At 40.6% G+C, this 14,772-nt stretch overlaps 1 protein-coding gene across 4 annotated transcripts in view; it reads left to right on the forward strand.

Annotated features, from left to right (window-relative positions):
• TTC8 (tetratricopeptide repeat domain 8) overlaps nucleotides 1–14,772 on the forward strand; it is a 60,946-nt gene that overhangs the window by 9,526 nt on the left and 36,648 nt on the right. For 3 of the 4 annotated variants that reach the window (XM_089322071.1, XM_002719610.6, XM_051826184.3), the window contains 5 exons: nucleotides 8,641–8,761; nucleotides 9,962–10,025; nucleotides 10,131–10,290; nucleotides 10,503–10,592; nucleotides 14,112–14,156. In XM_089322071.1, coding sequence (XP_089178197.1) covers nucleotides 8,641–8,761; nucleotides 9,962–10,025; nucleotides 10,131–10,290; nucleotides 10,503–10,592; nucleotides 14,112–14,156 — 480 coding nt within the window. Of the gene's footprint in view, nucleotides 1–3,618; nucleotides 3,649–8,640; nucleotides 8,762–9,961; nucleotides 10,026–10,130; nucleotides 10,291–10,502; nucleotides 10,593–14,111; nucleotides 14,157–14,772 lie in introns of all 4 variants that reach the window. The other variant, XM_002719609.6, reaches the window with a different exon arrangement.

Consider the following 14,772-nt stretch of genomic DNA (forward strand, 5'->3'; position numbering starts at 1 on the left):
CTGCAAATTGTGTTCTTTAAAATGGAAGATTTTATTGTGAGTCCTTAGAACTATCCTAGAAAGTAGGCACTTTTGCTTCAACTTGGGAGGGTGATAAAGATTGCATGATTTGTTCCATGTCACACAGCTAAGTAGCTCCCTGAATATCAGTTTCAATATCTGCTCAGTGGTGTTGATATCCACAGTGTTGGAAAGGCCAAGTGAACTAACTTGCGGTTCCCTATATGGGTGGATTGATTTAAGTCACAGAACTGTAATTGAGAGTGGCCCAAAGATGAAGGCCTAGGTGATTTAAAAAAAAAAAAAAAGATTTATTTATTTGAAAGGTAAAGTTACAGAGAGGCAGAGGCAGAGGCAGAGAGAGAGAGAGAGAGAGAGAGGTCTTCCATCCACTGGTTTACTCCCCAAATGGCCGCAGTGGTAGGAGCTGTGCCAAGCTGAAGCCAGGAGCCGGGAGCCTCTTTTGGGTTTCCCACACAGGTGCAGAGGCCCAAGGACTTGGACCATCTTCTACTGCTTTCCCAGGCCATAGCAGAGAGCTGGATCGGAAATGGAGCAGCTGGTACTCAAACTGGTGCCTATATGGGATGGCTTTACTTGCTACACCACAGCACTGGCCCCCCTAGGTGATTTTTTATAGAAGAATTTTTCCTTATCTCAAAGTTAAAACCTTCTCACTCTTTCTTAATCTTGTGCTTGAGATCTGCACATGAGCCAGGGCTGTCCTTGGTCTCCCCAGAGCCCACATGAGAGTGCTTTCCACTCTTACTATCAACTCACAGACTCAAAAAAGTGCACACCCTTAACCCAGAGTGTCTGGGTTCAGATACCAACTCTACACCTTGACCTTAGAATATTCATTTGTAAAGTGGAGTTGACAATAAAGTGTCTATCATTTGTCCACAATCAGAACGTGTTATTTAACACATTGTGTTGTTACTTATTTATGTGTCTTCCACCATAGAGTGTATTCAGCACCTAGGTGGGTGCCAGGGATGCCAGAATGTTGTGAAATTAATGTGTTCTCTGCCTTAAGCCCATTTATTCCTCTGTCTTCCATTCTCACGACCCTTGCCTGTCTCTGCATCTCCTTACTGTGTGGGTCTGTCATTTTCTTCTCTGACCTTCTCATTTCACATCATTTCCCTGCATGCTATCCACCTGCATGATCAATAGTAAATATATTCCTTAGAGGCAGAAGAACAAGACTTATAGATGGCAAAGATCACTGTGAACCTGCCCTTGGCAGAATAACAGTATCATCTTTTACTTCTTGTCAGTAGCTTCTATCTCCTTCAACTGTTTTCATCACCTCTGGTAAACTTGTCTCTTGGATTTGTATCTCTCCTAAACTTTAAGTTTCAATCCTGCCTTATTGTTTCCAATTCACTTTTTACCTCCAGGAGGCACTGGCAGGAGCTCTTTCTCCTCTCAACTATTGTGTGACCTTGAACACATTACCAAATATCTATAAATTTGTGTCCTCTGCTTCCCTCAGATAGTTGTTAGGAGACTCATTAGATAATGGGTCATACAGACATGGATACGAACAAATAGAAGAAAGAAGACAAAGAGTTACCTCTTTCATCTGCCATTTTACTTCCTGTTTGTGTGTCCTTAAGTATGATAACGTTTAGGAAATCTGTACTTTCCCTAGGTCCTTACGTACACTGGAGTTGAAGAGTTCCAGTTGCTGTGTGTTTTCTAGATGCTATTTTGTATTTTGGTCAGCCGATTGCTAGATCATTGCTATATCCCATTCTCTGGTGCCTTTTTTTTTTTTTTTTTTTTAAGATTTGTTTTATTTATTTGAAAGAGTTATATTTAGAGAGAGGGAGAGGCAGAGAAAGATATCTTCCATCTGCCAGTTCTACCACTTCCCAAATGACTACAACATCAGGGCCTGGGCCAGGCAGAAGCCAGGAACCCGGAACTCCATCCAGGTCTTCCACATGGGTGCAAGGGGCCCAAGTACTTGGGTCATCATCCACTGCCTTCCCAGGGTGGGCACATTGGCAGGGAGCTGGATGGGAAGTGGAGCAACCAGCATGCATATGGGATGCGGGCATCGCAGGTGTTGGTTTAACCTATTGCATCGCAATGCTGGTTGTGCCCTCACTTTATAACCTAGCTTAGCCTTTCCCTGTCATGTCCCTACCATGTGTCATGCTGCATAAATTGCTTATCCTTACATGGTGACCAGATGGTTTTTATATTGCTTGTGAAGATAAAATATGAATATATTCCATAAAAAATTGGGGTATTCTTTTTTGGACTTTTTTTATATATTAAAAAAAACTTCATTTATTTGAAAGGCAGAGTTACAAAGAGGCAGAAAGAGAGAAAGAGAACTCTTTCATCCACTGATTCTCTCCCCAAATGGCCTCAACAGCTGGAGCTGGGCCTGTTGGAAGCCAGGAGTTGGAGCCTCCTCCTACACGCAGGTGTAGGGGCCCAAGGACTTGGGCCATTTTCCACTGCTTTCCCAGGCCATAACAAAGGGCTGGATTGGAAGCAAAGCAGCTGAGACTCGATCCAGCACCCGTATGGGATGCCAGCACTGCAGGTGGTGGCTTCACCTGCTACGCCACAGTGCTGGCCCCTTCTTTGGACTTTTGAGCTGTAGAAAGCAGGCGTCCCTCTGCTGCACCCCTTTTCTGTTTCTTCATAGTTTCCCCCAATAAAATAGGATAGAGATTAAGTGCTCAACAGTTGCTGCTGACTAGCAATGTAAGTGTAAATATTTTATAATTAGGTTGTAAATCTGAGTTTGTTTTTTTTTTTTTTTTTTAACCAATAGATTTCTGTTTAATTTGGAGAGGAAAAAATCAGATACTTAAGTTTATCAGTATCTGGCACTAATGGAGACTATGTGGTCTATACAAATTTCTTAAAGGACATTACTATTAGAATTAATTTCTTGGGATGCCAGTTTGAGTGTTGGCTGGTCCACTTCTGATCCGGCTCCCTGCCAATGGCCTGGGAAAGCAGAGGAAGATGGCCCAGGTCATGTGGGTGTAGGGGTAGAGATCCAAGGACCTGGACTATCCTCTGCTCCTTTCCCAGGCCATTAGCAGGGAGTTGGGTTGGAAGTGGCACAGCCAGGATCGAATTGGTGTCCATATGAGATGCCAGTGTCACAGGTGGCAGCTTTACCCAGTGCTAGCCCCAGAATTAATTTCTTATTGTCAGCTACCAATCCCATTATATTTGTGTGGAATAGAAAGGCCTATATTATTTAAATTTTCTTTTCCCTTAAGTGATTAAAGTCTGAATGTTTAAATATCATGAACTTGTTTTTGAATATAAGGAAATGATTCCTTGGTAGTGTTTTAAAATTATTCTTAATTTCTGAGATAATGTGTTTTCATTAAACAAGAAGTTGAAATATCTTCTGTTTGTGCTCTGAATGAAGTTAGATTAATTAGACTTTTCTGGCCATAGAAAATCTAGCATTCTTCGATGTATATTGGTTTTACAGAACTCTTAAGAGCATTTGTAGAAAAAGATTAAAGTATTGCATGAGTTAAAATTTTACCTACAAATAGTCATTAAGACTTTTAATTTTAGAAACTGAATTTCTTAAAAAATGTTTACTGCCTTCTTAATGCTTTCCAGGAACCAGATCCCGAATTGCCAGTGTCTCAGGTAAAGGTTTAGCTGCAACCTTTAATTTAGAGAATACTTGCTTAGTTGTTGCTGTAGATTAGAAAATGTGCTGTAGTGTTATGAAATTAGGCATATCTCCCATTCTGTGCCTTCTTATGTAAACAGACATAAGCAGTTTTTGTATTTGTATTTATTCGTATGGATAGTCTTGTAGAACTGATGCACTTTACTCATTAAGACTTGGCACTCAAATAGAAATGACCAAAGCTGACCACAAGGATGAGAAAAAATTAAAGTGTAAGGGGAACCCTGGGCTTGGAAAGGTAGCTGAGAGCCAGCAAAGCCAGAGGTGTCTGGAAGGACAATGATGGATTGGATAGTAGGTCTTGACGGGTCCAACTCTGCTCAGGAAGGTCTTAGATTGAACTCAACTGGCAACCCTAGGAGAGAGGAGCCTGCAGCAGAGAGGAAACAAATCAACTTGGTTAGAGATGGCAGGCAGCTAGAGAGACTTGCCAACTGGCTAAGCCACAAGGGAGTGAGCGGGGAGGAAGCCCTGGGAGGGGAGACATGGTTATGGACACTGGACCAGGGAAACTTTTAACCCAGGAAGGTTTCCAGGGCTTTTAGAGAGCTGTAGATCAGCAAGCTTGAGTGTTGCACTGCCGAGTGACAAAGAATGTTAATGGGGATTTTTAGATAAATAAGCAATTTGAATTTCATAGGGGATTCATATGAGTAATCATCAAATCTTTTGGACCAGAAAGCAATTTATAAAGTAATCTTAGGGCAATCTCTGTAATATTAAACAAATGCTGTAAATAGGCTAAAATGTGGCACTCTGTTCTTTAAAAGGATGGCATTTGTCATTTGAGTGTTTGTAATCTTGATTTACACACTGATAGATGGGGAAAGTCTTTGTTTTTACATGATGTATGTACAAATAGTTCAAGAAGAATCTAAATTTTAAATAAAGTAATGTGGCTTGTGTTTTCATTTTTGGAGACTTATAAAAATTAAATGAAAACATCAATAACTTGTAGTTGTGGTCATTGCTGAAGAACTGTAAGTGGCATAAAGTTCAGGAGCTTCGTGAAGAATCTGTATGTAGCATTCCTTTCCCATTTTGTGACTACAGACTCAGTCATCCCCCGGGAGTGATCTAAAGCGGAATAAGGCTGTCTGGACTCTGCAAACTCATCTTCACAGTTTTTTGATTTCTTCTTTTTTGCACATTTTTACAACTGCAAAATAAATGAGGCTTTATAATAACAGTCAATATTGCACCTACATTTTTTATTTTCGTAGAATAGGCAGAGTATCAAATGCTGCTGATTCTTATGATGTCTAAATCAGGTCTGACAGCCTGTTCTTTTGATAGCCTTTTTCTAATAACCTAACAAATGTGTTACGTGCCTTAAACTACTGGTCTTGCATTCTATGTTAGGAGGAACATAATAATTTAAACATGTTGTGCTCAGTCAGTGGAGCTTTTGCTTCCTCATGAGTTCCTTTCATGATTAAAACTGGATTAACCTCAAAGAAGGTAGGTCAAGTAAGTTAATATTTTTCTGATGTTAGCTGACAGTATTTGCCTTAAGAGTAATATAGGTCAATGAGATGAGATGAGAGATTCTGTTTCATAGACATAAAGGGAAATAATTGATAGGATGAATTATTCATTTAATTTGAAAGAACCTATGCCTTTTCCTTAAAAATTTCTAAGTATATATCCTTATTTTTATTGATTTTACAGTACTTATAATATATACTCAAATGCATTTACATAAACAATTATTTTTTTAAACCGTGTGACCTGCCATTTAGTAATAAGTTAAATGTATCTCATAAAACAAACTGATGGTTTTATTCATATTCAAGGAATTGTTTGGGATTACTGTATGCTTTGTTATACATTTTATTTTTAATCACTGATTAGTTTTTTTTAAAAAAGGCAGAGGATTTTAGGACTGTAAAATATACTTGGCTCATTTCCAAAATTTAAAAAATATATTAATTTTTAAAAGCCAAAGCCCCATCTGCTGCTTTCATTAAAATCTCAAGAATTATTCACATTGCCAGGAGCAGTTCTTTGAATACAGTCTGATGTTTAATCAAGCAGTGATATGTGATTTTCAAGGTTATTTTTGGTTAGGACAGGAATAAAGTCAGGAAAATTGATTTTCACAAACTGATTAAATTTAAAATTGAATAAAGGCTTAAGTAGGTTTTATTGTATGTCTTCAGGTATCAAAAATTCACAGTGTTATTTATATAGCTTATGACTTAGATTGTAGAAGTTTAAAAAATATATAATGTATCTTTTTGAAAACATGGATTCTTAAGTAGTATTTTTTTAAGTTGGTGTTTGTCTTAGATTTTTTCATTTGGTGGGGAGAGATTATGGATTTACTTTCCTGTGTTTTGTTTAACTTAATATAAACAATTTACACCTCCTGAATATTTAAAAGGTTAGAAGGGGCATGGATGTGAAGAACCATGATGATTGAATCATGAGATGACAGTATATTAGAATGTGTACAGGATAACTACACACCTATGTAAGTGATACTATAGTTATAAAAAACTCACCTTAACTAAGATCCGAATCCTAATTCTGAAGCTTCATTAGCTCCTCGTCTTCAGGGTAAAAATGCACAGCACCTGCTGGCCCCTGCCTTTGTCTCCAGCTTCCCCACTTTGCTTGGCCCCTGGGCCAAACTCTTGTCTTTCCCTCTGGCCTCCACCCACAGACTGACTGCCTTCCCTCTGTCCTAGTGTATACTTCTTTTATTATTACTATTATTTGTAGATCTATTTATTTATTTGACTTACAGAGAGCGGGACACACACACACACACACACACACGTACACACGGGTACAGGAGTGAGAGAGAGCGCTTCCATATGCTGGTTCACTCTCCAGATGCCCCCAACAGGCAGAGCTGAGCCAGGTCAAAGTCAGGAGCTTCATCTGAGTCTCCCACATGGGTGGCAACAAACAGCCCAAACACTCGGGCTGTCCTCTGCTGCCTTTCCCAGGCTGTTAGCAGGGAGCTGCATCAGAAGTGGAGCAGCCAAGACTCGAAACAGGGCTTCGCAGGTAGCAGCTTTACCCGCTACACCACAGTGCCGGCCCCAGCATGCTTTTTTAAAAGTCTCTTATTTTTGTTATTGCAGTGTTGCCAATACACTGACGTTCTTTTGAGCTGGAGCTAGGACTGTCGTTTACTTATCTTTGCATCCCTAGACTTGACATTCACTAGGAGCTCCCTAGTGATACGGGAATGAACCTGGGAGACCAACCCTTTACTGTTTGAGCAGAAAATGCTGCAGTCCTTCTTCCTGTCCACCGGAGAGTGCTGAGCGAAGAACGCCTTTTTGAAAAACTGAAGCCATCAGATAACTTGCAGGGCAGTGTGAACTGTGGAAATTTAAGATAAAGCAGGATAGCATATTTCCATCTTTGAAATTAAATGAAGCCATTAACCCAAGCCAGTGATGACTTCTTGACCCCTAGGGATAGCTGTATAGATCTGGTATTTTCCTGATCTTTCATGAGTGAAAATCTCATTCTTTCTATATTTTAACAGCTCCCAATGTAGAGGCAGTTCCAATTGGAATTGATTTTTTTTTCAAATAAATTAGTTCTTTGAGTCCATATTCTACTCATTCAATTCACATGACATTTGAAACCTTTTGTTGCAAGCTACCTGATAATGATTCAGTAAACCTTAACCAGAAATGTAGAAACCAAATAAGCAATCATCTAACCAAAAGTAATTTCACTTTAGGAACCTAAATGTATTGTGAACCTAAATATACAGGAACCTGAATAAATTGGGATCCATGTTTAATATTGCTGTGTTTCCGTCTCAGAGCTTCATTCTGTGTTGTGTAATAAGGAGTAGTTTAACAAATAAAGACTGAATGGCTGAGCGCATCTTGGGTTCTTTATGTGAGAATTTTACAGACCTTCTGAAGCTTTCGTCTTCTTGGAGTTTCTCTCTTCATTCAGCCTACTTCATGGCCAGATCCCTGGCATACTAACCGTTACTAACCACTCGCCCAATTTCCCTGCTGCTGCTACTAGATTGCAGAGCCAGTCCTATTCTGCTGCTTCAAGAGTTGACTTTTCTCCAAATCCTTCTCGAGGCATCAAACTTTATTCTTTGTTTCTGTTCTGGAGTGAAGCATCGAGGTAAAAATTTCTGTTAAGGAGGGCTGGCACTGTGGTGTAGCAGGTTAAGCCTGTCTGCAGCTCGGCATCCCCTATGAATGCCAGTTCAAGTCCTGGCTGCTCCGCTTCAGATCCAGTAATGTGCTAATGTGCCTGGGGGAGCAGTGGAAGATGGCCCAAGTCCTTGGGCCACTGCAACCACGTGGGAGACCTGGAAGAAGCTCCTGGCTCCTGGCTTTGGCCTGGCCAACCCCTGGCCATTTGGGGAGTGAATTAGTGGGTGGGAGATCTTTCTCTCTCACCTTATCTATCTGTATTTCTGACTTTCAAATAAATATATAAAATAAATTTTTTTTTAAGAAACATCTCTGATAAGGGATGGGCATTTGGCCTAGTGATTAACATGCACATTGGAATTACTGCATTCCACCCTGGAGTGCCTAGGTTCAACTCCTGGTTCCCGCTCCTGACTTCCAGCTTCTTGCTAATGCAGACCCTGGGAGGCAGCAGTGATGACACAGGTAGTTGAACTCCTGCCACCCACGTAGGAGATCTGGATTTTATTCCTGGCTCCTGGCTTTGCTCTTTTACTTGTAAAAAGGAATGTGAGAAGACTACTGATAATTATACCCTTTCATTTACTAGGTAATTGATATATTGGTTGTTTCTTGATTTCCAATGACCTTGCCTTCTTGTATTATTGTTTTGACATAACCCTTTAAATTCATATATTAAGTGGTAAACATGTTTATTGAAAAATGAAATAATAACAAAGGATGATTAGCTTCTACAAGCTATGTGGTATTTCTAACACTACTTTAATATATGTTTTGTTTATGTGTGGTTTTTAGGCGGCTTGGATATTAAAAGCACGAGCTCTAACTGAGATGGTATACGTAGATGAAGTTGATGTAGATCAGGAAGGAATTGCAGAAATGATTTTGGATGAAAATGCTATTGCTCAAGTTCCACGTAAGTATTGATTGTCAGTTAAGCTAGTGAAATGCCAGTAGGAGAACGAGTGCTGTACATAAAGAGGAAGATAGATAGAGATGGATGGATAGATAGATGGATTTCTGCACACACATTCACAAGAAAAATGTATATTCATGGAAAAAATTCCCTCAAGTAGATGGAGTCTCTTCTACTTATTTTAGAAAGTGTTTCCTTATGCAGTACAGTTATATTAAACTTAAGGTGTGAGATTGATGTATTCAGTTTTCCAATAAGCGCTATAGTATGCATTTAAAGAGTTTTTAAACATGTATTATATTTAAACCACTTACTCAATGTGGCAGGAGACTGTTTACCTGGGAATCTAAATGCAGGCAGCATCCAGACAGCAGAAGCGTTCCAAAAGGTTCTGTAACAAAGGTCATTTAGGTGCTCGCTTCGGCGGCACATATGCTAGAAAATTGGAACGAATAAAGGTCATTTAGAAATGTCATTCCATTGTTACAACTGAAGGTGATTTGCTCTAACACATGATGTGGGTGGTGAAGTGCTATGCTGGGCCGTGAATTCTGTTGGGATTGTCACAAAGGCCCAGTCCCTAGCTTGCAGGTGTGGTGGCACAAGTGGTACTGGATGATTACCATGACGTATGATGGTTTTGCTGGTAATTTATTAGTTATAGTTTTCAGCCATTTCTGTGTTTTGGAAGGTAATAGCTATTTTAAAATTTCAAATGGAAATTGAGAAAAGAATACATATTTTATGTTAAAATATCTTTCTTCCCATTGTTTTACTCTCTTAAATGTAAGATATCCAAATTCTAGATATTGTGAGGGAATCTTTTATTGGAAGAATTTTGTGTGAAAAACAATTCAATCATCAGTACAGATCCATCATTGGATCTGCTGGTCTTGAGTTTGAATCCCAGCTCCACTAATAGGCTGGCCTGCTTACTTAATTCTGTAAGCCTTTGTTACATGGATTAATACTACCTGTCATATAGACTTACTCTGAGAATTAAATGTGATAACTTAAGCAACTTGATAGGTACTCATTAAATATTAATCTCAAACACATTTCTCTAAAATACATTTCCTGCTGTTAATGTCTTTTTTTTTTTTTTTTACCAAGCCATTACAATTGTGAAAATTGTGTTAGCTGACAGTTTTTACAGATTAATGAGTAATATGTGAGTCGAATTTGCATTTCGTCTCCTAGGCCCTGGAACATCCTTGAAACTCCCTGGAACTAGTCAATCGGGAGGGCCCAGTCAAGCTGTAAGGTATGCACTTCGGTTTTATACCCTCTGCCACTAAATATTGACCATACCGTGTGGGAGTCTTTCATTAATTCATCTTTGTGCTCCAACAACTTATGATCTTCACAGGCCAGTCACTCAAGCTGGGAGACCCATTACAGGTTATCTTAGGCCCAGCACACAGAGTGGAAGGCCAGGCACTATGGAGCAGGCCATCAAAGCACCCAGAACTGCCTACACAGCCCGCCCCATCACCAGCTCTTCTGGAAGATTCGTCAGACTGGGAACGGTACATTCTTTCTGTTTTCCCCAGCCTTATATTACTAAAGTAACCTAACATTATGTTACATCATTTTCCACTATTATTATATAGAGAATTATATGGAAAATTTTTGAACGTGAGTTCTTTTTGTTTATGTTGCCTTTATGCTTTTTGTGCACCCTCAACTTATGCTTCAAGAGAAAGTTTCTGATTCCTTATTCTATTGTTTTCCCCCATAGGCCTCCATGCTTACAAGTCCTGATGGACCCTTTATAAATTTGTCTAGGTTGAATTTAACAAAATACTCCCAGAAACCTAAATTGGCAAAGGTATGTACCTAAAATTTTGATGTAATGTTGAAAGTATGATGATAATGACTTCTTTTAGTCCAGGATTGAGGGATGAAGTTCATGTACTATTCTGTACTGTAGGAAACTTGTTTTCCTCTGGTAAAGCAAGCAGGTAGACAGCTTCATTCTCATGGAACAAAGCTGAAGAGGTCATCCATATGTGTGCATTTTCCTTGTTCAGCTCGTACTATTCTCAGAAAATTTCCTATCCCTGTAGGATATTAGGAATTTCAAAAAGATGAAAAATGCATGAACTCCTAATTAGTAATTAATCAGACATCTCAGGAAGGATTACTCAAGATAGACAATGGCAAGCCACCTATTAGTAATACTAACTACTCAAAGATTAAATGCTCCTTTAAAGAGAAAGTGAGAGATGGGATGAGATGAAGAGAAGGCAGAAAAGAGGGGAGCGAGTGAGAAGGGAGTGTATCCATGACCTTCCCAGAATAAAAAACTTGGCGGGGAGCTTTTGGAATAATGCAAAGACAGGAGCACTTAACTTCTGGAAACTGATTTAGGCCTAACTTGGGTTTTTAGCTGGCCTCTCTGTGAACTCTGCATGAGTGCTGAACCTGTTGCTAATCTCAGTTCTTTTTAAATTTATTATTTGAAAGTCATAGTTACAGAGAGAGAGGGAGAGATCTTCCATTTTCTGGTCCAGAACTGGTGCCCACTTGGGACGCCGATGTCGCAGGCTGTGACTTTACCCACTTTACCACAGCACCAGTCCCGCTAACCTCAGTTCTAATGCTGTTTAACATATTTACTAAATATCAAACACTCTAGGCAAAGTAAAAATGGACACTAGCCATACAGACTCAGACTTTAAATCTGAAAAAGAAATGTCATTTGGTAGACAGCGAATCAACCAATAATAATGTTGGTGGCTTTAACAGTCCAGTTACTTTCATTTAGGAGAATTCTGAAGCTTTGCTGATTTCTCTTCCCTTTATGAGAGTGGAATATTAAAAGTAACTTGTATGGAATGTCCAGTTCCCTACATGCTTTAGGCTGTTTACTTGCAGTGTTGGGCTGACTAGTTGATACCACTGCTACATTTTAACCAGGAGTTAAATCAGTGGAGGCATTTCCCTCCATTAAATTAAGATGCATCCACGAAAGACCTGATCCACGTAGGAGGTTTATCCTGAGCTAGATTTTGTGCCTTTTTAGTGTCCTGTGGAAATAATGCCATGTGTTTCTGTCTGGCCCCTAGCTTGCCTGGGGTCTCTGGACTCTAATCCTGGCACCACCTGGGGTGGTGATGCTGATGCTGTCAGTGTCATAACATCCTTTCCATAGCAGCAGTAGCACCAACTGCACTCTTTTCTTCCTTTTTAACATAACAAATGGAGAGAGAGTTCTAGTTTAATAGAGAAGAGCCTTGTCTTGAAATATTTTTGCCTGCTTCCAAGTTGTTTTCTCTTTCTTTAAAAAGTAAAAAAAATAAATAAATAAAAATAAAAAATAAAAATTATATTTGAGAGACAGAAATAGAGAAAATGCCCATCTGCTGGTTCACTCCCCAAATGCCCACAGACCCCAGGGCTGGGAGGCAGGAACTTAGTCCAAGCTTCCCTGTGTAGGTGGCAGGGACTCAACTGGAGCCTCTCAGGGTGCACATTCGCAGGAAGCTAGGATTTGGAGCAGAGCCAGTCCTCTAACCCACGCACCCCAATATGGGATGGGTTTCCTAACCGCTAGGACAACTGCCCACCCTGTTGCCTCCAGGTCTTCTCTGTTAATAACCCTGGTGGCTTGCAGGGCTGCTAGCCTCCTTGCAAGTGTAAAATAATGACACTGTGGAATAAAGGTGGTACCACCAGGTGGTAATCCAGTACACATTTACCTAGATGAGTTGGATGAAGTATTAAAAACAATGATTTTCAGCTCTGTCTGTGTATTAGAGTCATCTGGGGGCTTTTAAAAAATGCATGGGGGGGCCGGCACCAGCTCACTTGGTTAATCCTCCGCCTGCAGTGCCGGCATCCCATATGAGCACCGGGTTCTAGTCCCAGTTGCTCCTCTTCCAGTCCAGCTCTCTGCTGTGGCCTGGGAGGGCAGTGGAGGATGGCCCAAGTGCCTAGGTCCCTGCACCCGCATGGGAGACCAGGAGAAGCACCTGGCTCCTGGCTTCGGATCGGGCACCGGGTTCTAGTCCCAGTTGCTCCTCTTCCAGTCCAGCTCTCTGCTGTGGCCTGGGAGGGCAGTGGAGGATGGCCCAAGTGCCTGGGTCCCTGCACCCGCATGGGAGACCAGGAGAAGCACCTGGCTCCTGGCTTCGGATCGGGCACCGGGTTCTAGTCCCGGTTGCTCCTCTTCCAGTCCAGCTCTCTGCTGTGGCCTGGGAGGGCAGTGGAGGATGACACAAGTGCCTGGGTCCCTGCACCCGCATGGGAGACCAGGAGAAGCACCTGGCTCCTGGCTTCGGATCGGCGCAGCGTCGGCCGTTGCGGCCATTTGGGGAGTGAACCAATGGAAGGAAGACCTTTCTCTCTGTCTCTCTTTCTCACTGTCTATAACTCTACCTGTCAAATAAAAAAAATGTATGGGATTAAAAAAAATTTATGGGATGAGTTTCCCTATCTCCCATCCTCTGAGGTTTTGATTTAATTAGTCTTGCCTGGGGCCCCTATGTGATTCCATTGTGCAGTTAGGCTGAGTAGCAAACACCCTGTTAAAGAAACCTAAGTAGTCTGAGCCTTAGAGTGACTATAAATACCATAAAATGAGAAATAACTTTTTTAAGGATTTATTTTATTTGAAAGAAGGAGGTGCAAAGAAAGAGAGAGAGAGAGAGAGAGAGAGAGATCTTCCATTGCTTGGTTCACTCCCCAGATGGCTGAAATGGCCGATGCTAGGCTGATCGGAAGCCAGGAGCTTCTTCCGTGTCTCCCATGTGGGTGCAGGAGCCCAAGCACTTGGGTCATCCTCCGCTGCTTTCCCAGGTGCATTAGCAGAGAGCTGGAAGTGGAGCAGCAGGAGCTCAAACTGGCACCCATATGGGATGCTGGTGCTGCAGGCCATAGCGCTGGCACCAAGGAGAAATAACTTTAAAAATTAAGCAAACACACCCTACTTTGTGCTTGAGAACTCTACTTTGTTTCAGAAGGAACTTACGGATTTTTCATGTCTTCTCATTGTTAATATTATCACTCTATAACAGATGTAGAGAGTGTGAAAAATTGGCTTACTTTATTATATGGCAGTCCTAAAGTTGGTCTGTAATAAGCATGCTTTTTATTTGTCTTTTTCCAATAAAATAATATGCATAATGTGAAAAACTCTTTAATTTTTTCATTTTTTAGTTTTCATTCTATAAAAAAAGGAATTAGTTGTAAGTAGTAGTATTTTAAAATGACTGAGTATAACAGATGCTGAACAGATTCTTAGAAGTTTCAGGTACTTTAGAGTATCCTGTGCTTTTAATTTGGATAACACAATAGAGTGCTTTTGCTGAAATTTAATCTATTTTGGCATTTTTTTTCTTCACAGGCTTTGTTTGAATATATTTTTCATCATGAAAATGACGTTAAGACTGTAAGTTGTGAACTCATGCTGTTTTATTATAATTTTCTAATTTGGAGGGTTTAGATTTTGAAATACTCATAACATTTTATTTATTTATTTTCATTTTATTTGAAGATACACAGAGAGACAGAAACACAGATACAGAGAGATATCTTCCGTCTGCTAGCTCAGTTCCCAGTTGTCCACAACAGGTCAGGGCTGGACCATATGGAAACCAAGAGCCTATAACTCAGTCCTGGTCTCCCATGTGGGTGGCATGGGCTTAAGCACTTGAGCCATCATCTGCTACCCTCTCAGGTGCATTAGCAGGGAGCTGGATTGGAAGTGGAGTAGCCAAGACTTGAACTTTGTTATGGGATGAGAGTGTCCCAAGTGGCACCACAACAAACAACCAGCGGAAAACCTTTCTCCTTCTTTCTTCTCTATTTCAGATGGGATTGTCAGTGATCAGTGAAGTTCACTCTGAAAAGATAAACCTTTAAACAGAGACCGAGGAAGGACAGGAGCGATCTGGTTAGGTGTAGGGAGGGCTTTGCAACCAGAGAGAACTTTTACTGCACAGGCCCTGTGTAGACCTTTGCAGTGACTGTTTAAGGAGTAAGAGGAAGCTGCTGTGGCTGGAGGT

This window comes from Oryctolagus cuniculus, chromosome 20, assembly GCF_051225735.1.
Source record: "Oryctolagus cuniculus isolate XC-2025 breed Fujian yellow rabbit chromosome 20, ASM5122573v1, whole genome shotgun sequence".
Taxonomy (NCBI): domain Eukaryota; kingdom Metazoa; phylum Chordata; class Mammalia; order Lagomorpha; family Leporidae; genus Oryctolagus; species Oryctolagus cuniculus.